The 27,418-nt window shown below is 48.1% G+C and overlaps 15 protein-coding genes and 2 non-coding genes across 20 annotated transcripts; 6 read left to right on the plus strand and 11 right to left on the minus strand.

Annotated features, from left to right (window-relative positions):
• Positions 1-341: 341 nt before the first annotated feature.
• Positions 342-1,076, minus strand: FVEG_14623 (hypothetical protein; the record flags this gene model as incomplete). The annotated part of the gene is made up of 2 exons (XM_018903555.1): positions 342-665; positions 714-1,076. 2 exons carry the CDS (start codon positions 1,074-1,076, stop codon positions 342-344), a joined length of 687 nt encoding a protein of 228 aa, XP_018742312.1.
• A 159-nt stretch (positions 1,077-1,235) lies between these two features.
• On the minus strand, positions 1,236-3,173 carry FVEG_00271 (hypothetical protein). The gene is made up of 2 exons (XM_018886705.1): positions 2,688-3,173; positions 1,236-2,637 (listed from the first exon to the last, which is right to left on the minus strand). The coding sequence occupies exons 1-2, from the start codon at positions 3,060-3,062 to the stop codon at positions 1,471-1,473; spliced, it is 1,542 nt and encodes a 513-aa protein (XP_018742311.1). The 5' UTR covers positions 3,063-3,173; the 3' UTR covers positions 1,236-1,470.
• Positions 3,174-3,975: 802 nt separating this feature from the next.
• FVEG_00270 (hypothetical protein) lies at positions 3,976-6,239 on the plus strand (the record flags this gene model as incomplete). The annotated part of the gene is made up of 2 exons (XM_018886704.1): positions 3,976-4,185; positions 4,239-6,239. 2 exons carry the CDS (start codon positions 3,976-3,978, stop codon positions 6,237-6,239), a joined length of 2,211 nt encoding a protein of 736 aa, XP_018742310.1.
• Positions 6,240-6,422: 183 nt separating this feature from the next.
• Positions 6,423-7,807, minus strand: FVEG_00269 (hypothetical protein). Of its 2 annotated transcripts, XM_018886703.1 has the most exons (3): positions 7,690-7,807; positions 7,208-7,640; positions 6,423-7,158 (listed from the first exon to the last, which is right to left on the minus strand). In XM_018886703.1, the coding sequence occupies exon 3, from the start codon at positions 6,943-6,945 to the stop codon at positions 6,523-6,525; it is 423 nt and encodes a 140-aa protein (XP_018742309.1). In that variant the 5' UTR covers positions 6,946-7,158; positions 7,208-7,640; positions 7,690-7,807; the 3' UTR covers positions 6,423-6,522. The 2 variants fall into 2 exon arrangements, with proteins under 2 accessions (XP_018742309.1, XP_018742308.1); XM_018886702.1 differs by having other exon boundaries at positions 7,208-7,807.
• A 155-nt stretch (positions 7,808-7,962) lies between these two features.
• FVEG_00268 (hypothetical protein) lies at positions 7,963-9,308 on the plus strand. Its single transcript, XM_018886701.1, has 3 exons — positions 7,963-8,496; positions 8,547-8,616; positions 8,681-9,308. Exons 1-3 carry the CDS (start codon positions 8,110-8,112, stop codon positions 9,139-9,141), a joined length of 918 nt encoding a protein of 305 aa, XP_018742307.1. The 5' UTR covers positions 7,963-8,109; the 3' UTR covers positions 9,142-9,308.
• Positions 9,309-9,529: 221 nt separating this feature from the next.
• On the plus strand, positions 9,530-10,672 carry FVEG_14622 (hypothetical protein). The gene is made up of 4 exons (XM_018903554.1): positions 9,530-9,682; positions 9,732-9,818; positions 9,874-10,029; positions 10,084-10,672. Exons 1-4 carry the CDS (start codon positions 9,650-9,652, stop codon positions 10,609-10,611), a joined length of 804 nt encoding a protein of 267 aa, XP_018742306.1. The 5' UTR covers positions 9,530-9,649; the 3' UTR covers positions 10,612-10,672.
• A 46-nt stretch (positions 10,673-10,718) lies between these two features.
• On the minus strand, positions 10,719-11,345 carry FVEG_00267 (hypothetical protein; the record flags this gene model as incomplete). The annotated part of the gene is made up of 1 exon (XM_018886700.1): positions 10,719-11,345. One exon carries the CDS (start codon positions 11,343-11,345, stop codon positions 10,719-10,721), a length of 627 nt encoding a protein of 208 aa, XP_018742305.1.
• Positions 11,346-12,008: 663 nt separating this feature from the next.
• FVEG_00266 (hypothetical protein) lies at positions 12,009-12,660 on the plus strand (the record flags this gene model as incomplete). The annotated part of the gene is made up of 1 exon (XM_018886699.1): positions 12,009-12,660. Exon 1 carries the CDS (start codon positions 12,040-12,042, stop codon positions 12,658-12,660), a length of 621 nt encoding a protein of 206 aa, XP_018742304.1. The 5' UTR covers positions 12,009-12,039.
• A 651-nt stretch (positions 12,661-13,311) lies between these two features.
• On the plus strand, positions 13,312-13,710 carry FVEG_00265 (hypothetical protein; the record flags this gene model as incomplete). Its single annotated transcript, XM_018886698.1, has 1 exon — positions 13,312-13,710. The coding sequence occupies one exon, from the start codon at positions 13,312-13,314 to the stop codon at positions 13,687-13,689; it is 378 nt and encodes a 125-aa protein (XP_018742303.1). The 3' UTR covers positions 13,690-13,710.
• Positions 13,711-14,081: 371 nt separating this feature from the next.
• FVEG_00264 (hypothetical protein) lies at positions 14,082-15,142 on the minus strand (the record flags this gene model as incomplete). Its single annotated transcript, XM_018886697.1, has 2 exons — positions 14,082-14,114; positions 14,255-15,142. The coding sequence occupies 2 exons, from the start codon at positions 15,140-15,142 to the stop codon at positions 14,082-14,084; spliced, it is 921 nt and encodes a 306-aa protein (XP_018742302.1).
• Positions 15,143-17,703: 2,561 nt separating this feature from the next.
• On the minus strand, positions 17,704-17,785 carry FVEG_14621. Its single transcript has one exon. It is a non-coding gene; the product is annotated as a tRNA-Gly (tRNA).
• Positions 17,786-18,038: 253 nt separating this feature from the next.
• Positions 18,039-19,098, minus strand: FVEG_00263 (hypothetical protein). 3 transcript variants are annotated; one of them, XM_018886695.1, is made up of 2 exons: positions 18,836-19,098; positions 18,039-18,682 (listed from the first exon to the last, which is right to left on the minus strand). In XM_018886695.1, the coding sequence occupies exon 2, from the start codon at positions 18,645-18,647 to the stop codon at positions 18,090-18,092; it is 558 nt and encodes a 185-aa protein (XP_018742300.1). In that variant the 5' UTR covers positions 18,648-18,682; positions 18,836-19,098; the 3' UTR covers positions 18,039-18,089. The 3 variants fall into 3 exon arrangements, with proteins under 3 accessions (XP_018742300.1, XP_018742299.1, XP_018742301.1); XM_018886694.1 differs by having other exon boundaries at positions 18,039-18,665; positions 18,727-19,090; XM_018886696.1 differs by having other exon boundaries at positions 18,805-19,059.
• Positions 19,099-19,358: 260 nt separating this feature from the next.
• Positions 19,359-21,656, minus strand: FVEG_00262 (hypothetical protein; the record flags this gene model as incomplete). Its single annotated transcript, XM_018886693.1, has 6 exons — positions 19,359-20,248; positions 20,299-20,853; positions 20,909-21,131; positions 21,184-21,339; positions 21,386-21,475; positions 21,529-21,656. 6 exons carry the CDS (start codon positions 21,654-21,656, stop codon positions 19,484-19,486), a joined length of 1,917 nt encoding a protein of 638 aa, XP_018742298.1. The 3' UTR covers positions 19,359-19,483.
• A 552-nt stretch (positions 21,657-22,208) lies between these two features.
• FVEG_00261 (hypothetical protein) lies at positions 22,209-22,856 on the minus strand (the record flags this gene model as incomplete). Its single annotated transcript, XM_018886692.1, has 2 exons — positions 22,209-22,401; positions 22,450-22,856. The coding sequence occupies 2 exons, from the start codon at positions 22,854-22,856 to the stop codon at positions 22,209-22,211; spliced, it is 600 nt and encodes a 199-aa protein (XP_018742297.1).
• A 272-nt stretch (positions 22,857-23,128) lies between these two features.
• On the minus strand, positions 23,129-23,982 carry FVEG_14620 (hypothetical protein; the record flags this gene model as incomplete). The annotated part of the gene is made up of 4 exons (XM_018903553.1): positions 23,129-23,230; positions 23,408-23,456; positions 23,683-23,886; positions 23,954-23,982. The coding sequence occupies 4 exons, from the start codon at positions 23,980-23,982 to the stop codon at positions 23,129-23,131; spliced, it is 384 nt and encodes a 127-aa protein (XP_018742296.1).
• Positions 23,983-25,373: 1,391 nt separating this feature from the next.
• On the plus strand, positions 25,374-25,462 carry FVEG_14619. Its single transcript has one exon. It is a non-coding gene; the product is annotated as a tRNA-Trp (tRNA).
• Positions 25,463-25,607: 145 nt separating this feature from the next.
• On the minus strand, positions 25,608-27,057 carry FVEG_00260 (hypothetical protein). Its single transcript, XM_018886691.1, has 3 exons — positions 26,920-27,057; positions 26,840-26,858; positions 25,608-26,748 (listed from the first exon to the last, which is right to left on the minus strand). Exons 1-3 carry the CDS (start codon positions 26,964-26,966, stop codon positions 25,648-25,650), a joined length of 1,167 nt encoding a protein of 388 aa, XP_018742295.1. The 5' UTR covers positions 26,967-27,057; the 3' UTR covers positions 25,608-25,647.
• Positions 27,058-27,418: the final 361 nt, after the last annotated feature.

Below are 27,418 nucleotides of genomic sequence, written 5' to 3' on the forward strand. Positions count from 1 at the left end.
GACCTGAATTCCATTCTCCTCAATCAGTAGAAAGACTAATAGATCCGAGAATGAGGTAAACTTGACGAAGACTTTGCCTGATATACTCCAGAAGGCAAACAGGCTTCGAGGGCTGCTCGCTACAGTTCTCTCTCCCCCATATCGAAGAAGGCCGCTGATATTTGGTGACTTCGACTCGCTACTAAAAATATCTTGATAGTCAATGTCAGAAATCCATCCTATCTGTCAGTGATACAGTCCTGCCATTTTGGTAGACTGACAGGCAACTATGGGCATCAAGACAAAGAATAATGGCATACTGTAATAAGATAACGCGTGCCGCTCCTGAAGCTCTAGCTGTCCTAAATACGTCGCCGTATATATTCGAAAAGTCCACTATAGTTCGAGATATCCTCGCAACAGCTCTCACTTTCGACGTGCTGCAGCAGCGCGCTCAGTTTGTTAAAATATGCTCCGCAGCTATCACAATCAAGGTCACCGTCGTGATCAGAATTCCAGGATCTATAGATCTCGTAGTAGTCCCAGACCAACTGTCTAATGTCATGTTCGTTAGACCCCGACTCGCAAGTGTTGGCCTCAAGATGGAGCATCATGGCTGAATAAGAGATGAACATCCTCGAACATCCTAGGCATTCAACATTTTTCGTGGCGTGAACTTTACGGTGCTATGGAAGTATAAGTATGAGGTGAGAAAGTAGTTGGGAAGGACTAACGTTGATCAGGTTCGATCGCGAGCTGAAGAATCGGCCGCAGGTTCGGCATTTATCATGAACATCCACATCATGCTCCAGAAGGTCTTCCTTGTCGGAAAAGTACTCGTCGCATGAAAGACAAGCATGGTGTTCTTCTATCAGATGATCCGTCAGATCATCCTGTGAATCGAAGTCGGGCTCATGATAGCAGTGAGTACAAATATAATGTCGTGCAGAGTTCTCAAGGTGCTGCTGCTTTGCACGTCCATGGGGGAAGTGTCTTTCACAGCGCCAACAGTAAGTGTGAGAATGCACAGCACGGATGTGTTGGTCCAGAGAGTTCTCTAGGCGGAAGTGCCTGTCGCAAGGAGGACAGTAAGGCATTTTCGGCTTCGCTAAGCTGATGGCATGATCTGAGAGCTATGAAGTGAATCTGAAGAATAGGCTGGACTTGGAGTATATCTTGCGGTTTAGAGAGAGGCAGAGAGTTGACTGTAAGTTTAGGCATGGGTTGTTAAGAACGTGTGTGGTTCAATATTTGGTGGCTGGAAGTAGGTAATTTGATTAGGGGAATATTAAGCTTTCATTGGCCCCGCAAGGCCCACAGCAGGCTACTAGACTGCGTTTGTAAGTCAGCAAACAGTTGTTGAAAGCTGTACCACCTCGCTGAATGTTTTTGTTATTCAGAACACTCGTGTAACTGTCTGCCTAGCAACGTATCCATGTAAGCTGGCCAATGATATTAAACTGCAACATCAAGAAAACCACATGTGACAATTCACAGAGGAACATCCCCAGCGCATCGTCCCTTAACAAGACTAGCGTCCTTCCCTGTCAACCCATCGAAATACTTCAGAAGAGTCTTCACAGGCACCATTTCCATCTTGCCCAGGTCTGGATGCGAAGACTTCAGCGTCTTGCCACTCCAAAGAACTCTAACAAAGTACTCATCCTTCTTCTTGTAAAGCTCAAAAACAACTTCACTACCCATACCCGGCCAGACCATCACATCAGTCTGAAGAATACTCAATAATCGACTGATAGAACCGTCGTGTGCAAAGTTGTGAAGATACAAAAGATCTCGCTTGCCTGCCATGACGGCGCGGAAGTGGCTTGCTAGCTCGGCGATCCAGACGCCCCAAGAAGTAGCGGATGCAGCGAGGGATTCGGGTGCATCGCGGTACATTTGAGAGTATTCCCATTGGCCGAGACGATAGACCTTGTCAGCGAGTGTTTGGTCAACGCAAGTGGTTGAGTTCTTCCCGTTGACTAACTTGCAGGGGAAGGGCTTCTTGTGGCATTGGCGAGCGGAGAGGTTATCATAGTAGTGATCGAAGCTCTCGTGGAAACCAACATCGTTAGACGGTACACCAGAGATGTCATCGAGCGCCTTGTAAAGATCCTTGGTCCTGTCAAGATGCGCTTGCCACGCTTTGTTAGACGAAGACTTGATCGCGCTAGTCAACTGACTTCCAACACTGCACTTGTACTGCGGCTCCAGACTATCAATGCCAGCTTGTTGAATAAGCAACGGCACGGACTCAGTGGTTTGATACATGCCGTTGATGAACATACCAGCAACCTGACTCGTGATCTGGTTATTGGTAACTCGGAACATGACCTTGCTCCGCCAATCTTCTTTGCGGCCGGGAATGAATTTCAGAAGGTCGTGGTAGACTTCGTAGAGATCTTTTCCATGGACCCAAGAATCATCGAGACCTTCGGCGGTGATTTGGGGAAATTGACAGGATCCGATCCATCCGGAGGGGATGAAGGGGTTGATCTCGGAGGTGAAGCCTTTCCAGTAGCCTTGGGCGTTGGGTCTGGGAGATTCAGTGAATTGGCGGCCGAAATAGTATAGGCCTTGATTATCGCAGTTCCATTGGTATGGCTCAACTGGGAAAGCGTTTGCTGCATAGGGAGTACGCTTATGATGTCTTTGGATCTGGGGAATGTCAGTCTTATGATAGCTTTCATTTGGAATGAGTTACTTACCACTTCGACATACTGCAGCTCATAATCCTTGGGAGCTTTCTTATACTCCCTCTTCCTCGCATGAGGCATGTTACACCAATTATACGTCCCATACTTATCATCTGGGGTATGCGACGACTCATAAATAAAGCCCCAAGTGCCCTTCCCATCCAAAACTTTATCAAGGTCATTAACCTGATTAGAGCTTGGAGGATACCACTTCATATTGGGGTCATTTCCCAGTACCGGCGCAGCCGCAAGGAGGCCAAGTAACGAGCTTTTCGGTAGTGACGCCATATCCGCGTATTGTCTCAGAACGAAAAAAGTGCCAAAGGAGAAGACTGCTGTGAGAGCGAGCAGTCTCCCTCTACAGCGGAACCAGGAGAGCGTTGCCATTATATAGACTGATGAGGTAGGTGGTTTAGTTGATGGAGGATGTTTGTGAGGTTGGAAATTACGCGGTTTAATTGGAGCGCACGTGGAGATGTCATTGGCTGAGACAAGGTTATGAACTGGGTCTAGTGTTGCGGAGATAAGATGGCATGACATGTTGAGCCAGAACTGAGGATGTATCTTGGAACGTGGATAATCTGAGGGTCTTGAACTTATGGACTTTTCCATTGATGGCTACACTGACCGTTGGAGTGACAGTTGTGACACGTGAGTCTGGTCCGTCAGAGGCTAATCTTGAAGCTTTACTTATTAAGAACACCGAAGTCATGAGTGGAGCTCAAGATGGTTGTTGGAACCGAGTTGTCATTTCAAGGATGTGATGAAAATTCTATGTTGTTGGGTAGAAGGTAATGAATGGAACTGGCTAGGATCTTGATCTGGCCAGAAAACTTCCATTATCTCCATCAGCGAATAAAAATTAGATGGACAGGTTGAAGTTGGAGTGGAATCCACTATCCCCCAGGTTAAGTTCAGGGGATTGGGGCGGCTATTCAGCGTTCATCTTTAGTGGTGCTGTGCCGCTACAGGCCCCCCGAGTAAGTAACTTAAGCTCTGTACCTGCGCCCACGACCCGATAGATCTTGGCAACAGTTGGAAAAGAGTATAAGCCAATGTACAGCTTTCATTCGTCTTGTCACTATCAGAGGATGCATTGAAAATGTTGACAACGCGGAGGAATGAAATCATTTGTGAAACAACACTCATCGCCCCCATTCGCTCAAGTGAAGGAAGCACAATTACGTCACAGCTGAGGAGAACAGGGAGTAAGCCGTGAGATTCAATGTCTCTCCAACAATGATCACCTTCCATAACCTCTACTCGACAGAGGTTCAACTAGTTATCTTTCTCAACTACCATGGATATACCATTTGAAGCTCGGATCCCTCGCGACCCCAAGTTCAAGGCTGACAACAGCAGCGATGCTTTCGTAGCCCTGGCCAAATGGGCAGTGGATTACTCAACAGCTGAGGGGGTCAAAGCAGGTTACAAAGCAGCCTTCCAGTCCGGCCAAGAAAGATTGAGTGGCTTTTTATCAAGTCTTCAAGGTTCATCTAGTCAAAAGCCGGTAAGGCATTACATTCTCGTGCCAAGGATGCGGTGAAATTGAACCCGAGATAGGACTTGCCAACGGAAAGGTTGGTTCACTCGCCTCTTAAAGACACGAAGGGAATACGTCTAGTTCAAGTGGACGTCAATGAATCTGTTCTTTCTCTCACTATGAAAACCTATTCCGCATCCGAGATACCCCCTTATGTCTGCCTCTCTTACGTCTGGGTCGATTTTGGACCGATGTGGAATCGCGGTCGTGACTTTCGCGAGACTGAGCTTGAGGTTCCTCACTTCAGCCATGCAGATAAAGTCGAAGTAGCGATTAACAACAAGAGGTTTCCTATTGGAGCCAACTTGCACGCTGCGCTACTCGGTTTACACAAATACCTCAACGGCAGACCTATCTGGACTGACGCTGTATGTATTAACCAAGACGACCCCGCTGAAAAGACTTTCCAGGTAGCTCGCATGGATGAGATATACAGTGCAGCTGAAAAGGTGTTCATCTGGCTTGGTAGAAAGCATACGGAACGAACAACCGCGATGAGCATTCTTAAAGCATGGCCTGCGTTCCCAGAAGACCCAAACAATGCTGATATCCAATTCCACGGGAAGAAGTACACAACCGCAAAAGGATTCTTCGATGCAACTTCAACTGGGTCAGAACTCATATCATGGCTCAGTCTCCTCCGGATGGTCTCAGAGAGCTGGTGGAGCCGAGTTTGGACTGTCCAAGAATTCATCCTCGCAAAGGAATACGCCTTCTACTACAATGGCGAGGAAGTCCCGGCGTCAGAGCTGAAGAAAGCTATGGACTGGACGTACTTTGTCGCGAGTCACTTATCGCCAAAAATGGTGCCTCACTGGGTGACTTTTCAGCCTTCGATGTTTGAGCTGAAGGAGGCTGAACGAAAGCTCCATCTTCTTGATGTGACCATGCTTGGAGGAACTAGGATGGCTGGCGATCCGCGTGACAAGGTCTGGGCATTTCTCGGTATAACTGACACGACAACTCTCGGGCAGACACCTCTGAAACCAGACTATAGCAACCGAAACATGGGAGACTTCTATCTCGATATAGCGCAACGTCTTGTCAATGGTGACGCGGGTCTTCTCATCCTATCTTTGGTCAACCATCCTCTTCCACGAGAGTCTTACCAGTTCAAGTCGAAGAAGCCAATCGGCAATAAATTGCTAGATAGGCATAAGGCAAAGAAGCGATTTCCTAAAAAGGAACCAGACTGGGCGCCTCTGGAAGAAGATCTCTTTGACGATGCTCTCCAGCCGGATTGGTCTGGGAAGGGAGTGGGTTATCCAAGCTGGGTTCCGAAGATGGCGAGCGCCGTTGCGACTGAACCACTGTTTTTGAAGGAGATGAAGGCTCAACAGGCTCGGGGCAGACCGTTGTATGATCGCAATTGGCGAATCTTCCACGCCGCGTCTAGTGTACAGGGCGGTTACTCGTTGTCCGGAAACGGAAAAGAATTGTCAGTGAGCGCTCACATCTTGGACAAAATCACCAAGCTTGCCCCCCTGCCTAAGAAAAAAGAGGACGAGAGGGCGTTTTACAAGACCCTGCGATCGTGGTATCCAGGGAGAATTCGTCTCGCCGACATACCTTATCCACTCCATCCTTCAACAACCGTCCCGGAGGCACTGTGGCGAACCCTTCTGACAAACATCTGGCTCACTACCCATCCTGCACCTGATGCCTGCAGCGGTCACTTTGCAAATTATCTAGCTCGTATCTCTGACTCGGCTTCAGATGCTAAGCATGATCTTCGAGCTAAGCACAAACCTGATCTAGAGGAGGGAGATATCTTTGCGATTGCGGTGGATGATGCTGGGACTGATAGAGTGCTTTTTATAACTGAGAAGGGATATTTGGGACTAGGGCCAGCGCGGACGGAAGTTGGAGATGTTGTGAGTTTGATAGCTGGGGCGCATGTGCCGTTTGTGCTGCGAAAGGGAGCTCAAGGGTCGGTTTTGGTTGGGGAGACTTATGTACAAGGGGTTATGTATGGTGAGGCTGTGACTAAGGCGGAGTTCCAGCCGGCGGTCATCGTATGAGAGATGGGGCGCACTGAGAATGCGGGCCAGGGCAGAGTATTTGGGCTTTTGATAGGGTCTTGAAGAACTGGTGTTGGTTGCTGGTCGCTTACACCATCAAACTAGAGGGTCTGTGGCCGATCCCAGGCCACAGGAGGAACAAAAGAATGTTACAACAGAGATCACATAGCCAAAGGATATTATCAAGTCAAGGTTGAAATTTGAAGCTCTACACAAACCCGTATTCATTACCCCACACCATATAATAGCTCGTGTAATTATATACATATTACCCATCCTGGTCTCAATTCGTGTTGGGCACCTTTTGCTTCTTCTTCTGCTGCTGGGGCAGACGAACCTTCCTAACCTGCTTGTACCGCTCCTCATATTCCTGAAGATCGCTTGCATCCTCATCCCTCGGATGCCAAGTAGTCACACGATTATGATCAGCAGCATCATCCTCGAAGAGGCGCAAGAACTGCCTCCCCTCTCGATCCAACGGCTCGATAGGAGACCTTCTGAAACCACGAGGGTTTTGTTCTGGATGGTATATCACGCCCTGAACACCATAGACCGGGCCAGTCTCGACGTTGCCAGTGATGACACCCCGAAAGACACCTGGATCGTTGAACTCCTTCCGGACAGCATCCTTCCTATCCATGGGACGCATTTCGTGCTCGCGTCTTTGGACTTGCTTGAACGTTGCAGGTCTCTTTTCCAAGTTCATGCGGGTGTTGACTGGGATCTCGTACAGACCAACCTTTTCCTCATCATGTCTGCGCTCCCACTCCTTGAAGGTCTTTCCCTCCAGGTTTGCATCTTGTTAAGCATGAGAATATTCTTTTGTGTTGCGAGTGACCTTTGTCGGATCGAAAACAACTTCTTGTGTCTGTTGTTCTACAACCTTGACGGGGATGGTGCCTCGGGGAGAATAGTATTGCTGTTGATGGTCAATTACGGCTGATATCCAAAGGGAGTTTGGAAGTTACCATCTTTTTGTGGTCGTCATCTGAGTTGCGCCTTGGCTCTTCTTTACGTCCAAAGAATTGTCTCATTGTTGCGGATAACAAAAACAGTTAGTAGACTCAAGAATATCGAAGGATTGTATCGTCGTCTGGCGGGACCGAGGATAAAAGTGGAAGGAAAGACGACGAAGGGAAATTTGAATGGGTTCAAAGACTGGAAGTCGTCGATCAACGACGACTTGGTAAATAATTAGAATGATCGCTGAAGTGGCTGATTTGGCCAGTGGAAGCCATCGAAACATTGCGTATGATATACAATTCCGTCCAGTATAATTTTAGATCGAGGAAATAACGTTGTTGGCCCGGACTCGAGACCATGAGACACGAGAGCCGTATTTCCGGGATGAAATATACATGTTGGGAGATATCTAGAACCAACATACATAAAATGGTGAACCTGATACTAAGCGAATGAGATGATGCTCACCAAGACCGGGATTGCTGACCTATCGGCTATTTGACATGTGTTGACGCGCGCCTAGTGCTTTGACATATCATCTCGACAGCCAGATATACGGAATCATATGAAAGTATCGCAAGGATAAGTTTTAAAATAAGAAAAATCACATGATAATTGAAACAAGTTGGTAAACGCTCGCCACAGTTGCATTGCATTAAATGCGCGCGTATAATTGTGGTGAGCTGATTGGGTGGAGAAATGGCGCAGGTGTTGGTTGTAAACTGAACTGTAGTGACTCCGCCTCAGTCGATTTCTGCCTTGAGCTCAACCTCATCCCACAGCCTTCCTGGAGGCCTGATACTCATCTTTCTCAAAATAATAAGACAATTCAGCCTTCTGCTGTCTCTCAACTATCTCTTATTTGAACACGATAACCTTCTTGTTTTCCCATCATCAATCAATTTCAATGCATCACTCAGAAACTACACGAGTCGACCAGTCTCCTGAGGTCCCTTCATGGCTGGAATACCTCAACGAAAGAATCGAGGAAGAGCGCGATGAACTGTTCTCAGAATCTCCATCTTACGAGACTGTTAGGGATCTGCTAGTCGCTTCTGAAGACGATGACACCGCCATATCACGAGCGGTCACCAAGTTTTATGATCTCTATAAGGCTGAAGCCGGTAAAGGTGCCAAATGGGGAGATCATGGAGCTGGGGAGTATCTCAACACAATTTCAATGATTGCCTTTGAAGTCGCACCTAAGCTGTGGTATACGAGCTGGCGGCATCAAAGGATCGCAGAGTTTCTGATTGCGATCAAAGACGGAGCAGCAGAGAAGTATAGTGAGGAGGTCAGTAACGTTGCCCTTAATCATCTCTAGTTTCTAATGTTGTGTTACAGGATCCCCAATTTGTCTGGATCGGTTGGGGCCTTTCAGCTGCAGCCAGCGAGTGCTGGAATGCTGGTCACGGTACGTTACCAATCCCACCCGGACAGTCATCTCTCTGCTTTCTAACAAAATCTCTTGCTTGCAGTTGATCATTACACGGCAAAGAACTCAAAAGAGCCCCAAGAAATATGGGCAGGAGAATGGTTCAGTACCAACAGCTTAATCTCCAAACTCTTCCAAGCAGGCTGTCTAGAAGACTATGGATATCTCTGGGTCTCAAAAGACTTAGAAAAGACGTTTGGAATAAGCACCTCAGGCGACGTAAAGACAAATGCAGGCCGTCAAGCCCAGGTTCTTGCCGCAGTGAACCACATACTCCTCGCTGGGGAGGTATTCGTGGAGGGTGCTAAGAATCCTTTGCCGAAATGGAAGTTTGAGCTTAATGCTACAAAGTGGAAGCTTTGGGCGTCAAATATTAAGGAGGTTGCGGAGGCGGTGGATGAGAATGCAAGATGGGATCTGAAAGAGAGGGCGCAGAAGGCGTATGAGAAGATGGTTGAGCTGTATCCAGAGGCTTTCTCATCGAATGACAACAATGGAAAATAACAGTCACGCTGAAGTACACTGTATAGTTTTAGATCGCTGTGATCATTCACTTGAAAAAATCTAGTAGCTGGACTTTGCTGGCATGAGTACAATCTCATATCCACGCCGCTTCTTGAGTTACCCCGCTTCCACGCCGTCGGCATGATGAGTTCCACCACCAAGCCTGCACAAGCTGATGTTGTGAAAAAGGACAAGAGGGAACAGAGTTGGAGAAGGAAAGGGGTCTTCTATCACATTCAAGACTACCGAATTTATTATAGCGTGGCTGTAGAGTTTAAACATGGTCCTGTCCGAGTACTCGGATTCTATACGAGTCGGGACTATCCTCCATTAGTCATCGCCGACGTCACTATGGACCTTGTTTTGACTACCTTACAGCATGATGAATGCAGTTTTGATTTATCAGCTAAGTACAGAGCCGTTGGATTTAGAGACATAAATACCGCAGTACACGCCTCTCTTGCTATTCCGTATCAGCTGATTTCTCACTGCCACAACGAGGAACAATATGGAGACCTTGAAGGGACAAACCGCTTTCATCGTTAGTAGCCATTTACCTTTGGTCTTGGAGGCGCTAACAATGTCTATAGACCGGAGCTTCTATGGGCATTGGCGAAGCTATTGCGTTGGCTCTGGCTGAGCATGGCATAAACATTGCTTTAGTATCTCGAAGCAAGGTACGGTTCGATCGAAGAAGGCGTAGGCTACTCACTGATGAATCACTCCATGTAGGATAAACTTGAGGCAGTGCGAGACAAGATCGCATCCAAATTCTCTCAGATCAAAGTCGGAGTCTACCCTGTCGATATTCAGATCCAGCCCGATATAGAAAAGGCAGTGAAGTCCGCTATATCTGAGCTTGGTCCGATTGACATCTTGATCAATAATGTCAGTGAAGGACGTCTCTATGAAACTGATATATAAGTACTGATGGCCTTTCAGGCTGGACTTGCACTGGGTGCCCCCGGACGATTTTGGGAAATCCCCATCGATCAAGTCGCTCAGATGTCAAACACTAACATCAACGGCGTCATGTTCACCACCCACGCAGTCCTCAACCACTCAATGTGGGAGCGAAAGAAAGGAACCATCATAAACGTTTCTTCCGTCACAGGTCTCGAGTGTCCACCCTTCAACGGCGAAGCAGTTTATCACGCATCAAAAGCGTTTCTAGAGGGCTTCTCCAACAGCCTTCGCATGGAAACTGCCGGATCAGACATTAGGGTCTTAGTTCTTCGCCCAGGTGTTGTCCAGACGCATTTTCATCTTCAACGGGTTCAGTACGATCAGAGTGCTATGGATGACTTTGTTGATGGGTATGAGCCCCTGGTTGCAGAAGATTTAGCGCAGTCGGTGTTGTACATGTTGACCTTACCGCCTCGGATTTCTATCAAGGCTATGGATTGCGTGCCTACGGCGCAGAGGGCGCTGACAAACTTTGATCGGGAGTGGAACTCACGTCGCAAATAGCTGTAATAATAGATTTTAAGCAGCAAAAAATAAACAGGTTCGGTTAAGAGTGGTTACAGTATGACGCTATCTTCAAATTTAAGGACTGATATCTCTAGTTCGATGATCTACTTTCTAGATATCTTAGTGCCTTCAATCGCCTCAGCATAATGGTACTTATCCTGCCTCTTCTTCTTCTTCCGGGATCTTCTTCTTGCATTGATCCGATCTTTCTTATAGCACGTCTTGCAACAGTACCCCTCTCTGTCCAGTTCCATAGCGCATTTTGTGCATAGACCCTTCCCGCGCCGTCCGTGGTATAAGTTCATTTTGGAAACTGACTGTCTCTTGGTACAAAGGCCACAGGTGTACTTGTCAGAAGGCACACTACATTGGGCGCATAGCTTAACCGTCTCGCCAGTGACGGGATCTTTGATGCCCTGATTGCGGCGTTTCCGGATCCAAGCTCGCTGTTTAGCCGACATTTTATCGAGGCAATCACCGCAGTGCTTGCGATTAGCTCGGACTGGATTGCGGCATGACCGTTTGCGGCATAAGACAGGCTCGTTGACGAGAGGTGAATCTTGAGTGGTGGAGTGGCTGGCTGTTTCGTCCGCGGGAGATAGACTGTCGATTGAATTAGCGAGATGACTGGCAACAGGAGGAATTGGGTTCAAGATAAAACTGAAATCGAAGGGCTTCGGTCGAAAGCGTCTGCCTCGCCCTAGCTGATCCCAATTGTTGCTGGAAGGCATGATGATCTGGTTTTCGTCTAGTTCAAATAAACTTCAGAAAGACCCTTGGCAATTTCGACTGTTAGTCCAGTTGAACAAGCTGATCAACTATGCTATGATCACATTCAAGGCTCAAGTGTCGGCGAGAGTTTCACATTTTATACCAGATCTACGCCTCATCATCACTATGGGCCGTTCTTCTAATTTGTTACAGACCAGATATACAATGCTCATTTGTCCTCGAGCTCATCGGGTTACCGTAGAGAGGTTCAGATTCCGTTCTAACAAGTACAAAGAACAAAGCTGTCGTTAAGGAATTATTCATTTTTTGTGTTCTTCTTAACAAAGACTTCCACTCTGTGAGCTTTCTACCCATGTTATTATTACGAATTTCTCTCAGACCTTCAGTAAGCCATACCAATCAATCCCCTGCACGATGCGGAAATCATGCAAAGAGGATAGCCTGTCTACGGGATAAAGTCTCATCCAGTTACATCACATGAGATTTGAGTACGTAAGACTGTACTGTAATGAAAATGGCTAGGCCCTGTTCAGTTAGGCTTTTGCTGTCAGATTTAAGGGTTTATTCAACCTGCATGGGTTCTCGCTCGCAGCTTAAAGAGACGCTTGGATCAAGACATGCCACCAATGCCTTTCCACTTCTGAACACCAACATTTCAGATCCCTCTACACAATTATCCTCTCTAAATTCAAGATGGCCCCCTCCTGGCTTGAAAAGTTCATTGTTCGCGAGGACGCAACTCCCGATCCCCGACGCAGCGCGGAAAAGCCCGCGCTGGAGATGCACTACACCGCTCTTGTCGGACACCGCCGAATCTTGGGTGTCAAGGGCGACAAAACACCTCGCTACGAGGTCGAACGACGAGCTATTATGGGAATTTGGGGTGATAAGTGCTACGTCAAGTCTCCGAGTCAGAACGCAGAGATCGCTATGATCGACTTTCACAGCATCCCTCCCAAGACGGAGGTCAAATTATCACAAGAGGGCCGCACCATTACTATGAAGGGGGCTGATGGAAAGTACACTGGTAGTGGTGGTCTGGGAGAACTACATTGGAAGCCGACGGGGATGGTTGTGCACGGCAAAGCTTCTTGGGAGCTTAGGGACGAGCGGGATCTTGTGATGTCGGTTACCATTGATGATCAGCAGGTCAATGGAATGATTTGTCTTTGGAAGGGTGGCCTTGCTCCAGAAGTGGAAGAGGAGCTCATCATGGTTGGAATCTCTAAGATTGAAGAGTATCGAAGGCTGATCCGGAACTCAAAGGTAGCTACTGCGGGTGCCGTCGCGAATGCGCCTTGGCTGGCAGTCTAAGACATATAGGACTAATGAGCGAGAAGCGAAGGACTTTGGTTCATCTTGCATGGAGGTTTGATACGGCTCTCTTCTGTGGTCTTCCTGTCAATATCTCTCAGTGACATTCTGGAGAGCTGCTAGCACGATTAAAGCCATCTAGGACCGCGTCCTAGAATAGATCTTAGCCTTTAAAATGATCAGAACTACAACCAGACTTTGGGAAACACTTTTTTCCTCGCTTCGTAATTTAACGCAGCGATCCTTCGGGGTAGTGGTTGCGACAGCGTGGCTGCAACGATATCTCTGCGCTTTTCAACGGAGGCGCGTCACTATTAATAGTCGGCGGGGCAAATGTAACACAACAGACTCTGAATAAGCTCGCGGCGCTTTTACACGGGACCTTAGGCCTAACTAATAGAAGAATTTAGGTAACTGAATATAAATTTAGGATATTTTTACTAAATTTAAGATATCCTTTACCAAGTTTATTTTTGTACCCTAAGCATAGGTCTTGTATTCTCTTACTCCTAACAGAAGAGGTGTCCGGGAAATAGCATAAATAGTCGACCACTTGCCTGCTTTATTGAGAGAATATTCTCATCAACAAGCAAAGCATCGCATCAATAACAACAACCAATTCCATCATCTCACTATCCCAACACATTCAACATGCATCTCTTCTCCCTCATCACCATCACCACCCTCAGCCTCGGCGCCAGTGCCATGGCCATTGAGGAAGACACCACCCTCGAAGCCCGCACTGATCACTGCAACCCGGGCATTGATCTCATCAAGCTCAAGATCAAGCCCGGCAAGTCCTTCACTGGTGTTGGCAAACCGGGCAAATGCTACAATCTCCCCGCCAACGTCAAGAACTTTGACGTCTACTCTGACGACACCAAGTCTCTTGTCAGCTGTTTCGACTGCAAGGTTTACACTGAGGCCAACTGCAAGGGAAGCTTTGTCAGTCTTGAGGGAGCGGACAACTTTGCTTTCAAGACTACCAAGAAGCCTCACTACAAGAGCTGGAAGTGCGGTCCGCCTTAAGAGATATGGAGTGTTTGGCACACAATGAATTGCTCTATGGGGAAGAGGTCTGAGGGAAAGGGGTCTGGGGGGGTTCGGGTTGGTAGTACCAGGACGTTCATTAGTTCAGCACCTCAGAGTTCGATGTGCCATGCGACAATTCGGGGTCCCCGAGCAGATTCAGGTCAAGAACGGAGGATTTACTATGATCTAAACATTCTCTCACAATATTGATATACGTCTTATTCACTAAAAAGCTCTTTCGCCTTGGGATGCCACTGATTTGAGGCCACACGAAGCAAATGCAAACTCTCTCTGACGTATTATTCCCCTACCGCTTCCACCGCAACTGGCCCGGGAACCTTCCTTGAGAGTGACAAGGGAGACATAGACCCGGAGTACTCATGTTCCGTTCACAGCCACCCGTACACTGTCCTTTTCTTATCCTGCTTGACGGGTTAGCTGAGCTGATTTTGATTCGGTGTTGAAGATACGAATCGTCTAATGACCTTTGGAACACTCTATCGATTCGCAGGCATTCGTCGCACTGCAGGCGATTCGGAGCCCGTTGCCTTTCGCACCCTACTTTGGCACATATACTGCTACCCTGATGACTTCCAGTGTTCTGGGCCCCTGACCCTGCCTGCGATGAGCTAGGACCAGGTGCATTTTCGATAGGCTCCTCCTCGATTATTGCATCCGTATCGGGGTCTCCCGGGTCGCTTATAGTGTCTTCCCCCTCTGAAATCTCTGCCTGTGACGGGTCAGATGCATTCCCGACATGCTCCTCCTCGATTGTTGCATCCGTATCGGGGTCTCCCGGGTCGCTTATAGTGTCTTCCCCCTCTGAAATCTCTGCCTGTGACGGGTCAGATGCATTCCCGACATGCTCCTCCTCGATTGTTGCATCCGTATCGGGGTCTCCCGGGTCGCTTATAGTGTCTTCCCCCTCTGAAATCTCTGCCTGTGACGGGTCAGATGCATTCCCGACATGCTCCTCCTCGATTGTTGCATCCGTATCGGGGTCTCCCGGGTCGCTTATAGTGTCTTCCCCCTCTGAAATCTCTGCCTGTGACGGGTCAGATGCATTCCCGACATGCTCCTCCTCGATTGTTGCATCCGTATCGGGGTCTCCCGGGTCGCTTATAGTGTCTTCCCCCTCTGAAATCTCTGCCTGTGACGGGTCAGGTGCATTCCCGACAGGCTCTTCCTCGGTTGTTGCATTTATATCAGGGTCTCCCGGATCGCTTATAGTGTCTTCTCCCTCCGAACTCTCTGCCTCTGGCGGTTCCTCATCATGTAAATCCTCGGAGGGCTCTTCATCTTGGTCATTAGGGTCGGGGTCTGTCGGGTTTTGCGTGTTTTCATTTGTCCGTGGACGTTTGGCAGGCTTCTCGGCTTCGACATCGTCATCGTCGACGTCGTCGTCTGACAAAGTAGTCCACCGACTCCACTCCACTTTTTCATTATTCATATTCACGATGAGTGCTGAATGCTGCTGAATAATGTTGATGATTTGTAGTATTAAGATGAGTGATGATGGTGTCTTGTTGAGAGTTTGTTGGAGGGAAGAAATCTTGACTTTCTTGGGCCTCTTTCCTGTCTCTCTCTGCCCTGATTCTTGCGAACTCTGAGCAGGTGCAAGTGAGGCGAGCCTTGGAAGCAGCAGCTGTCATGTCTGGCAACTCAACATAGGCAGCCGTTTTATCTGAGCAGGTGCATCCGAAACCTTCACAGCCTACCTACGTATGGATGGATATCTGTCTCGAGCATGTGTGTGAACCAAATTCGTCCGTCACGGTAGATATTACAGACTTTGGCTACCTTACACTTAACTGATGCCTGATGAAATTTGAAGACTGAATCTGACCGTCAAAGGTGCCATTGACATTAGCTTTCCATGAACTTGCTTTCCCCAATGAGACATTGAAGGTGCAAGTCCGAGGCTCCAGTTACTCACTCGCATGTCGGCTTGACTCTGTTTCAGTTCGGCATGTCACTGTGCAGTCTGTGATGCGCGCTTCATGGCAGTTACTATATAAACTGTGCCCCTACCCGCCGAGCCAGGCATTTCCATCTCCGCCAGCGTTCCCAAGTCTCCTGGTCGTTACCAAGAACTAAGATAAGACTTGAAGAGTCCTTGGAATCTACCCCATACCGGTCTCGTTCTTCTCTTCGTTTCGTCCCAACCGCTGCTATCGCCCACTTTCCAACTGATATACCGGGCGCTACGAACCTCCATACTCTCAAAGCAGCTCTCCATAAGATCGAGTCTCGCCTTACGTCTTGTTCCTTGTGACCCTATCTTATTCATCAAACTTCTCGCTACACTCAGGCCTCTGCTTGCTAGATGCATGGCAGCTGACAATTAGGGTAACACTGATTAACACCTTTCCACCATCTGTCAACAGATTAGCATAAGACCGTGATTGCCCGCGGTAGCCTATCAAATTTCCGTTGATTTCTTCTTGATTGCGCATCAGCAACCTATGTCCCGTTGTCACTGACACCTAGTGTACCACGGCTCTTCACTGGTATTGCTTCGTCGTTCTTTCGACGACATCCACTCAGCACAAAGCAATCCCAGCTCACTTATTCACCATCACTCGGCGACCATAAATACGAAGTCTTCATCCCATCTCTCAATTATACGACAAATTCAGACGATATTATAAGAATCCTACTCGTAGATATCAGGACATATACCTCGTTCATCAACCACCCACATCTCACTCGGAGTTTTATATACTTGATACTCATCCTTTACAAATATGCACTACACAAGCATGCCTCCTGTAAGAAAGACGCTCCACATCTTGCATTGATTTCGGGCATCAGGAGCAGCAAATGTACCCTCTCAGTATAGACGACCCTATGTTCCACGACCGTAAGGACCGCCCAAATGGTGTCTTTCAGGTATACAACTAACCTTGTCTAGATGTCGGCTACTTCAACCGTAATTGGAGACACCCCGACAAAGCAGCTGTCGTCCGGAAAGTCTTCATTGCTCCCCAACATGAGTTAGCTGCATCACACAGAGGCAGAAGATTTCACCGGTATGGCGGGAGGTCAGTCGACGGGTCCATGGTCTTGCATCATGGCACAACTCGAGCTTGTAACGCTGGGGAAGAACGGGGTGGTCGCAGGATGCAGTGGTGCAACATGCCACACTGTAGCTTTGTGGAATCATGAGGAACTCCTTCAAAGTCAGAAAGTCAGGTAAGATGGACTGATATTGCTTCGTCTGGAACGGCCGTTTTCACTGACCATGACTGAAGTTCCGGGTATGTTTGGTCGTGGTATATATACCACACAGGTATCATCCAGTAGGTTGTTGAAACAGTCAACACTAGACCATTTCTGACACTTTTCAAGAAGCAGACCACTACGCCAATAGTCTTGATCCGCAATCTCGGCTTCGTGCCATGATCGTGTGTGAAGTCATTAGCAACAGACCTCAAAGGATGTTTTCTGCGTGCCCAAATCGGACCGCACCGGACCATGGTTACGATAGCGTGAGTCATCATTGAACTTGAACAGCTTCCGCAAATAGACTAAATTACAGGTTGTAGGTTGAGGCTGCTGTATTTAGGGACGGAGGGCAAGTTACGTACCCGGAGACAGTGGTTTACCGAGATGATGCCATCATACCCGTAGCGGTCATCATGTATGAGAGGGTTTGATTTACAGACATGAGAGAAATGAAGATCTAGTATACATGGATGTTTTGTGTGGGGACTTCTGGCGTCAGTTCTGTCACGATTGGCTGAGCTTAGCCTTGCGGGCAAGAGGAACTCTTCATCAAGACCATCTGCTTTACTGGCCATAAGCTTATCCTAATTCATTTAAAATGAGGCGATATAAGTAATATGATTATGATGCAAAAGTTCGTTCTCACGTATCTTAGTACACACTTACTTTAGTCGTTTCTTGTCGTGCAGTTTTGTATGTAGTGGCCGGAACTCTCAACATCGCAACCACGAGAACGGATATGCAAAAGCAACAAAAAGAAGACGCTTTGAAGCGCCGAATGAATGCGTAATCAGGGAATCGAACCCTGGGCTCCCCGACGCTGCTCGAATGGCAACGGAGAATTTTACCACTAAACCAATTACGCGGTGTTTTTTATGTCTCGTCTCCTCGCAAAGACTCCACAGGTTTCTCCATCGTATGGTGTTGCGTGAGAGTGGAGACGAGGATAGTGTCTGAGTGGAGAGCAGATATACGAGAACTCGTATTACTGGTGCATAAGTGAGATGAGCCTCAGGTGAGTTGCGGTTGAAGGATGCTTAAGCTTCAACTAGTTGTTGTCCTCCAACTTGAGCAAAGACCTCAAGTCAATCTAAGTAAGACCACAAGCAGGTGAGGAATCTTCGTTGATCAGTATCAATAAATTAGTAGGTATCTGTTATTAAAATTAATCAATGAGTACCATTGGCTAAGTATTTGTTCACAACCTCATCCACAACCTTCTGACAAATCCCTCTATGAACCTCATCCGCAGTCCTCGCAACAAACGGCATAAGAAGACTATTCGCCTCAATTATAACCTCCTCATACAGCTCCCACTCCTCCACCAGCGTCCCCGGACTGCTATTAGTACTCGGACTGCTCCCAAAGTCCTGCCTCGGCCTCACAATCCACTCCGTCCTCACAGTGACACCAGCCTTGGCATCAGCTCTACAGCGAATACCATTCGGTATACTCAGACACGTCACGGGCCAGCTCCTATCCCTCGTCAGGCCGGGCGCCAGCATGAGTCTCTCGCTGGACGAGAAGGTTCTGACGCTGCTGTTGGGCGTGCCGAAGAATGGGTCCTTGCTTACGAGCTCCATGTTGGGCGTCGTCTCTTTGAAGCTCATGATCACATTGTTGTTGGCCAGCATAGGCGTGTAGGTCTGGATGTGAGCGAGGACGATTTCCGGCGGCACGCGGCTCGGGATAGGGACGGTGATGAATATCTGATGCTTAGACCGCATTGCCTACAGCAGTACAGCCTGGGGTAGCCCGTTATCTAATGAGCGTCGAAAGTGTTAGTCATAGCTTGGTAATACGCACGTAGGTACGGTACATGAAACGCCCATATCTTGTAAGTGAAATGTACATCAGACATTGTGTTATCCCCCCCGGCCTCACCTTTTTTGTGTTTCTGGGGACGTGAACTTACGTTGATTCGTCGTAGGATGCTCCGTCTTCCCCGCAAGTTGAGGCAATTTCGGCCGCCCGTGAGTAGTCAGCACTAACAACCTTGTTGAAGATGGCGCACTAAGGCATGCGACGATTGCGAAATAGGATGGCAGCTGAGTGTAACTGTAGGGCAACTGGTTCTTCTAGAAGGGGACTTGAAGCCCTGTATCGTTGCACATCCGAGGACTCCGATGGAAAAGGACAGGACAGGACTTGAATCAAGGTTTTGCTGTCATCTTTTTTTTTGTCTTAATCTGACAGTGAGGCGGGTCTTTTTCATTGGTCAGGGGATGAGCCACTATTGAAGGGATGAGCGCTGTGATAGGCTATTGGGTCTGAATAGAGTTATCAGCAATTTCATACCCTGGACTCTATAATTTATTTCTCCTTTATGCTGCGATTGAATGTGAAGACAAATTGACTATCTAATGTATACGGTATGCAATGAATTGAAGCAAAAGCAAAGATTTGACAATTTGGTAGAAAATGCTATAAGATCTCTGTGCTGATACAAGGTTTCTAATTCACCTGGCTATAGGCCTCTTCTCTTTGGTCCTAGTCCATGAGATTTCCCAAGTCAGTTTCTTGGCAACTACTATCAGTGATTCAAATCTTCCCGAATGACAGTTTAATGGTTGTCCTCCAAAAGAGTCTCAAATGCCTTGCGAGAAATAGTCCAAGTCGGTCCATTAGGCATACCGCCAGGACTTCGAGGAAAGACAGACGCGTCGACAACGCGTAGGTTATCAACGCCGCGCACGCGAAACCTAGAGTCAACACAAGAGTCCTCATCGTCATCAGCTCCGATGGCACAAGTTGATGAGGCATGATGACTAAAGGCCAGGTCTTGGATACTCTGTCTCAAGTTTTCAGGGTCAGGACTAAGCTGGGTATACGGAACACCAGTCGCGTCAAACGCCCTTTTGAGCATCTCAATTCCTTCAACAATAGCGTCGAGATCACGCTCCGCTGACTCGGTGAAGTAGTTGAAGTTGATGTTAGGTCGGATACGAGGATCGGATGAGTTGAGTCGAACGGTGCCGGCGCTGTTGCTGGTCTGCATCTTGACGACAGCGTGCATCCACCCTGCGGGATCATTGCCTGCTCTCTCGCCGGTTGAGTAACCTGGGTAGAAGCCTACCAAGCCTGAGAGGCCGGGACTGCTGAGGAACATGAGGTCTGAGTCATTGTCCCAGCTTTGGCTGCTTCGCCAGACGGCGCCGTAGCTGCTGTCGCGTGATGCGTATGGTCCTGAAGCGTCGTCTCGCCAGAGTACGAAGCAGGGGTCTTCGTCGTCGAAGGTACCAGTGCATGGAGACTCTTGTGGGATTAGCCAGTTCTCTTCACCGCGCATTTGGACAGGAACTTCGTAGTTGTCGTGCAGGTTAGAGCCCTGATGGGGCCGTCAGCATGGAACAGTTCAAGGTTGGTCAGGGTACTCACAACAGCAGGTAGGTCAACAACAACAGGAATATCCCAAGCCTCCAACTCCTCACGAGGCCCAATGCCACTCAGCATAAGAATTTGAGGAGTGTTGAACGCACCACCAGAAACAATAACCTCATGTTTAGCATGAACCTCCCGAATCTCACCAGTCTGCTCAGGATCATATCGCCCATCAGCAGAGTACAACCCCTCTCCAACCATATACTCCACACCATAAGCACGGGGCTTCTTGTTGCGGCCCTGTTTAGTGAGAACGCGTGTCGCTAAAGAGTGGAAGCTGATAGTCAATGGGTGTCCGGCATCGATGACCTGGTTGATGTAGATACCAGCACCGCTTCTGGCAGCTGTGCTGGGATCGATTGCCACGGGTGTGCTGTACATGCGGCCGTTTTCGTAGCGACGTGGGTCAGGGCCGTTGATGTCGCGGAGAAGAAGCTCGGTCATCTCGGCGGGATCTTCGACATCGAAGCCTTCGGTCTCGTGGAACATTTGGGAGAAGAAGTTGGCGACATTGGGGGATCCGATGTTGACTGTTGCGTTACTCTGGTCGTTCTAAAACCATATATCTTAGTATGGTTCGTCTCAAGGAAAGTGAGCTGGTTCTTACCACCAGGTAGCCATCAAAGCCATGACCAGGAGTACCCTCAGGGACGTAGGTGCAGTTCTCGAGATTCATCAGATGCCGACGCATATGCTCATGGCCCCAGGAAGCATCGCCCGTAAGATTGGCGATGTAGTCCCACTCGTTATCAGGACACCAGGCAAAGTTCATGGCGTTGACTTGCGCACTGCCGCCGAGGGTTGAGCCACGAGGATAGTACAAGCCGGCACTGTAATCTTGATATTAGTCAAAACTCCACGAGTAGTAGTACTGAGACTTACGGTCTAGCACCCTCGGGCGGATCAAGGCCAACGTAGTACGAGCCATTGGTCTGGATATAAGTGTACTTGGGATCACGGCGAGCCGCGTCAAAGTCCTCGTAATGATTGACAAAGAACTGCCAGGAATGGCCGGGAGTTTCGGCAGCAGTTCGAGACCTTAGACCGTCAGTAATAGTATACGCTTGTGAGGCTTTGAACTTACAGAGCTGGAAGCTGTTGAAGAATGCTGGTATGATTGTCGCCTCCGGCTTCGATGAGGAAGACGGAGTGACCCTCTCTAGCTAGATTGGCACTATTGACTGTGTCAGTATGGGAAGTCACTGTTGGGTTTTTACTTTGACTCACGCAAGAGAACCTCCTCCTGGACCAGAGCCGATGATGACATAGTCGTAGACGTCGGGCTTTGTCGCAAGAGTGCCAGAGCCAGTAGCTAAAACGGCACCGAAGGCGAGTTTGAGGTGATTGAGAAACATGATTTAGATGTTGTAAGCAAAGTTGGTATTTCGATTGTTCTGCTACATCAATTCCACTTTCAAGTCCATGACTCGACCCTTTATACAGCTCAACAGCGGCTTAGCCCAACTCTCAACATTCTTCATTGCTGCCTCCAAGGATATTTCCATCTTGGCGATTCTCACCGCCAACTTCACAGCCTCGCAGCCGCGTCAGATCCATCAAGGCGACCGCGTAATTTCAATAGGAATTACCTGTAGAAACGGTAGGCATGGAGCTCCGCGGGCATGTCCGGTGCGATTGTAGTCAGCAATGCTGACATGCCAAGACCGTGAGGCTTAGGAAGCTCACCAAGCCAAGATGTCATTGTGAGCCACTCACGGATCAGAAAAAGCGAGAACATTCATTTAAAGTGAACAGGATGTAAAAAGAAAGTCTTTTCATACTGCGGAAATCAGGGGCGGAGTGCAAAATGACGGACTATTTACAGAATATGATTTTATTCTTGGTATAAAGGATCAGATCAATTGACTCCTTCGACTTGCACCGGTCTTCAAATTATGCACTTGCACTCATACGTTCATTAACTGTAACCCCATTCCAGCTACGATAGCCCAAGCTGGCACCATGGTAGCCAAAGCCCCAGAAGTCGATGTCGATTGAGCGCTGCCACTTGTCTTGGTAGTCTCACTCGCATTGGCCTCGCCACTCTCACCTGATTCATCAGTCTCCCTGGAAGATGAATCCTTCGTCTTGCTCGGCTCACTACTCAATCGTTAGCACTGTCTTTCCTTTCTCCACGATCTAACTCACCTCTCTTCAGAGTCATCATCACCATCCTTGGCACCAATCCCACCCGCTGCAATCGCCTCCTTTGAACACTGCTTATTATAAATATCCTCCGACAAGAACTCCTGTGCACCGTCGCAGAGCTCTTTGAAGAAGAGCACGCAGTACCCATAGTAAGTCGAACTAGCAATCGCTGGCTCGTTCTTGTTGGGGTCGCAGGAGGGTAGGCATGATACAAAGTTTGCGCTACCGTCGCCTGCGCACATGCATGTTGCGTATGATCGGGTCTTGTAGTCCCCTGGACAGCTTTCGTAGGTTTGGTCAAGACAGGCGTCGCATGAGTCGGTTTGATACGCGCCGAAGACTGGGTTGGAGGCTTGGACGGCTGTGAGAAGGCCGAGGGCCAGTGAGACGGTAGTCTTTTGCAGCATTTTGTAAAGAATTATTCCAAGTATCTTAATATCTCAGCATTGCTTCAAGCCTGGGCGCGACATACAGGTAGTTCTTATACTGCACTCAAGTCTCATGCCCTCCAGTCCGTGGCTTCTCAGCCTAGGCACTCCTCAAACTACTAACCCTCGATTATTCGCTACTCAATCCATTTTATTCGCCAACCCCTAAATATTGACCTGATCTTTTCAGCCGCTGTTACAAGGGGTCGTCGCACTACCGATCCCGCGCGGTCTCGACCGCCAGTTTAAAACTAAGCATATCCGGGGCACTCAAAGCTGATTGGGTCAATGCACTCAGCTGAAAAAGACACCGCCACCAATTGCAAATCACTGGTGAGGACTTTGGCTGTGTTCTAGATATTGACCCCTGATTTTAGTCCACACGTGCAGTGTGTTGGTGCCAATATTTAAGCGCGGGGCGTTCACTACGGCGCCATTTTATAGAGGCGATAGTGTGTGTGTGAAGGGTGTCACTTCCAGCCTTGCAAGCTCCATTTTACGAAAGCGAATAATATGTACTTTGCATTTACGGCGAGGCCGTACATAGCATGAAACGGTGGTGTGATGGTTTGAAATTTGCTAAATAACCGTTTTCTTTCTTCTGCGTGTTAAGAAACTTGCCTAATATCAGTTAAGAGTTTACTAATTTCATTATAAACTCATCATAAGTCCATTCCAAATTGACCTGAGGTTAGGTAACAACACAACGAGAGTCGATTGAGAAAAGCAATATACCGCTTGTAGTAAGTTGTAACTCACAAGGTCTAACTGTAACTAAACGCTTGTGTCTTCAAATGACTCCTACCAGGGCTTTTCGCCCCTCTCGAGAGCCCATCTCACCAAATAGTCACGATCACGCGCGATCTCCGCTATCCAATGTACATCGTTGGGCTGCAGTCCCACCAAGAACGCGAACCAATGGAAAAGATAGTCGGCCAGTGTGGACCGTCCATTCTCTTCAATGAAGCATGCGTTGCAGCAAGCCTTATCAAAGATCTCTTGCGTAAGTCTTAGTCCGTCCCATGTCAGCCGTCCCAAGGCAGGCTCCTATGCCTGAAGCCAATGTTCATCCGCACCGAATCTGAACGCTCTCAACTCCTGCCATTTCGCACATCGAGGACATCGAGCCATCCATAAAGTCCAAGGCATTTGGGTGTCTTGACGAAAAGATTGGACTGGCCGCCCTTGCTGCATGGTATCCAGGATGCCAGGGAAATATCGATCGACGGGGGACCTGATGTCATGGTTTTCAATGGAAATGATGGGGAACCTTTCGGTCCCAAACATGCCAAGATTGCTGGCAATGGTGGCCCTGTCGAAAAAACCGTCCCTGAAAAGACACTCGTTGCACTTCCGATGGTGTCGGCTAGTGCCACACGCGCGGTTCACCACTGGGTCCACATGCCACCAATACCACTGATTTACGAAGCCAAACCAATGTTGTATGTTTCTGCCTCCGTCAGCTGGGAGTGTCGTCAGTGGTGCCACCCTCGCACGCACTGGTTCCCAAGAAGTAATGATATTGGCTGCAGGGGACCCCGGCATGGGCTTTCGCCAGATCACCTAGACCAGGAATTTGTTCTGAAAATGGTAATAAGGGAGAAGTCGCACGCAGCCGGCACAGGCCCATCGCGAGCGCGTCGCCAAGAGGGCGTCGCCGCTCCAGACGGTTCTGCCGTATAAGTTACTGAAGGGTAGGGTAGGGCCTCCATATCTCTCGCGGCACTCAAGAGCCAGTAGGCGTTCAATGTACTGTTGTTCTTGAACCTGTATGAGACGACGGAAGTGGCGGTTCGTTTGACGTAGCGAGATCAGGCCGATTGGGTCCACTAAACGAGCGATCTGTTGTTTCAATTCTGGTGGAAGATCGTCTAGCGATAGAGGCTTGTAAAGTTTCAACACTAACTAAGCGAATGCAACGAGTAGCCATAATGAAGAATACATGTTGGTCTGTTAATCTGTTTACAGAAACCAGATAGAAGAATGATGATGATGAAAGAATGTGGGTTTAGGAGAGCTGAAGCGATGGATCAGTTGACCTACCTTGGCACCTACCTTAAGCAGGGAAGACAATGCAGGGACTTTTGGATCCTACCTTAAGGCAAGAGCACTTTAGACATATTTAGGATGCCTTAGGATGCCTTAGGCAAGGTACCTGTACCTAAGTTTATGATCAACTTGGTGAGCTCTTAGACGAGATATTGATGTACCTAGTCATTATCTCATTTCTTCTAGAGTTTTAATTTCCGGAGAGAGCTTGCCATATATCCTATCAACCAACCCATCAGACTTTTTTTTTTTTTTTTTGCTGCCAAGTTCAGGCTGTAATTGAGACGGCTGGCTTTGGACTCTTGCGGTGGATATGGCGAATTCACTAGAGAATTCCATCAAATAAATCATCATCGTACCTGAGTCGCGCTCTTTGTTTTCTTGCTGACAGCCATAATCGGCCTGCGTTCAAGGTGCTGTTTGCGAACTCGAGCTTCAACACACAATGGGGCGCTGGCGCAACGGTAGCGCGTCAGATTCCAGCTACTTAGCACGGAGATTCCTGAAGGTTATCGGTTCAAATCCGGTGTGCCTCATTCTTTTTTCTCGGTTTTTTTCTCGTATCGCATTTTTTTTTAGTGTTGAGGTTGTGGAGATCTTCCTGTTGAGGTATGGTGTCGTATGTGGAGATCTGCAAGCTTGGGGGCATGACACTTTGATGGAACTACGGATATAACTCAATGCTGTAGACCAGCTTCTTCTGTTAGGGAGATATACGGCTTCACTTTTGTCGCATCATTCGTCGTGGATACTCAAGCCAGATATGCCACTCTGGCGCAAGATAGTCCATGATGAGACCTAGCAAGTATACCCCTGTATCACCAATCTGCCAGAGACTTCGTCCGTGGTGCAATAACAAGGCGTAATAACTCAGCAAAATCAGAGCTTCGGGTCGTTTTGTAGCTAACAGGCTTGTCAACTCGGGTGACGCTAGCATCGTCCATTGGAATATCATACGATATCGACTGGCAACGTCCTCTTCAATGCCATCGAAACCAAGTTGGAGGTACTGTATTGCCTCATGGCAAACTTCCTTTTCCTTATTTGACAAAGCAGTTGAGTCTTTAATAAGCTGGACTATGGGTTCGCAGTGGTTTCCTATGGGGTCTTTGGAGGATTGTCGACTACTCCATGAAAGAACTGGTTCAAGCTCTGTGTTTAGAAGCAACGGCCAAGCGGAGAGTGTTAAGCGATACAAGCCCCAGTTCATCTCGACACATTGAACATAATGGGTGAGGAAGCCATCAAGACCATCAGGAGTCCGGGTAGCCAAGGCGTCGGCGAGGAGGTGATGCCCAAGAGTAACAGAGAACAAGAGAATAGGGAGACAATTCGACGCATCGACCTCCCGTCTCGTAGAATTGAACAGAAATACAGCTCGCGTCTGTAACTTGACAGCTTGATCCAGGTATCTCGCTGAGCGCTCAGGATGAATAGCTGCAAGATGACGTGCAGAAAACGCCAGCACTTGATGTAAGAGATACGGTGCCTTGGCGCTCTCTTTAAGACAGATATTAAGGGTCTCTTGAGAGTGTTCGATTCTATCACCAAGACTAAACAAGTCTTTGTTTGTTATCCCATGGATGAAGAGTTCCATGTGCTCCATGTTGACGACGCTATCAAAAGATGTTTCATGGCTATTGGAGAAAGATGTTGCGCTGGTTGATCTGGGGTTGGTGTCAGGATTGAGGAGTGATCCTTCACGAGACGATGGGTCTGATGTTGATGAATTTGTGTCTTGGGGTTGTTGCGGGTCGGAGGCGAAGCTGCAGTCTCGGTTGGACATTGTACAGAGGAGACATGTTGGGCGGCCTTCATCGCACTGAACACGCGTGTTAGTCGTAGAAACATGGGGGCCAATGCGGCATATTAAGCTTAAGCAGTCATGCGTTTTGAGCAATAGGGAGTTGTACCTTGACATGACGTCGCTTGCTGATCAGACTGTGTCAGTTCATGTCCCATGCTTATGAAGCTTGATGTTAATGCAACATACCATTGTACACATCCCTTCTTGGACTTTTTATGACTTCGGCGAAGCATGCTGAGCTGCACTTGAATGTAATTTTGGAAAAATATGGGAGATATTAACGCCAACAGTAATACTACTGAGAAGTGTGGAATCAGATGTGAGATTAAGGAGCTGAGACAGGAATTCATCATCGAGGATTCGCAAGCAGTAAGCGAAGTGATCGGCAGAGAATCCTGGCAAGCCCCAAAGCCTAAATTGAACAAACTAATCTACACTCAGTAAGGCGCATTTGGGATCTCTGTTAAATGCTGAGCTAACACGCGTGTTCGGGCTTAAACGACCCGATCTTATCTCCAGCTTCAGGGTAATTTTGACGATTGACCTGTACGCAACACGCGTGTCAGCGGAGGATCTTCAGGTATAATTAGGGGGTTGAGATCTACCGGAATATAGAGAAATTATATATATCCATACCATCATTGTCCTTTGGACGATTGCATATGCTTCTCTTGACGAATTGTCA

The sequence above is a fragment of the Fusarium verticillioides genome, chromosome 1 (assembly GCF_000149555.1).
Source record: "Fusarium verticillioides 7600 chromosome 1, whole genome shotgun sequence".
Lineage (NCBI taxonomy): Eukaryota > Fungi > Ascomycota > Sordariomycetes > Hypocreales > Nectriaceae > Fusarium > Fusarium verticillioides.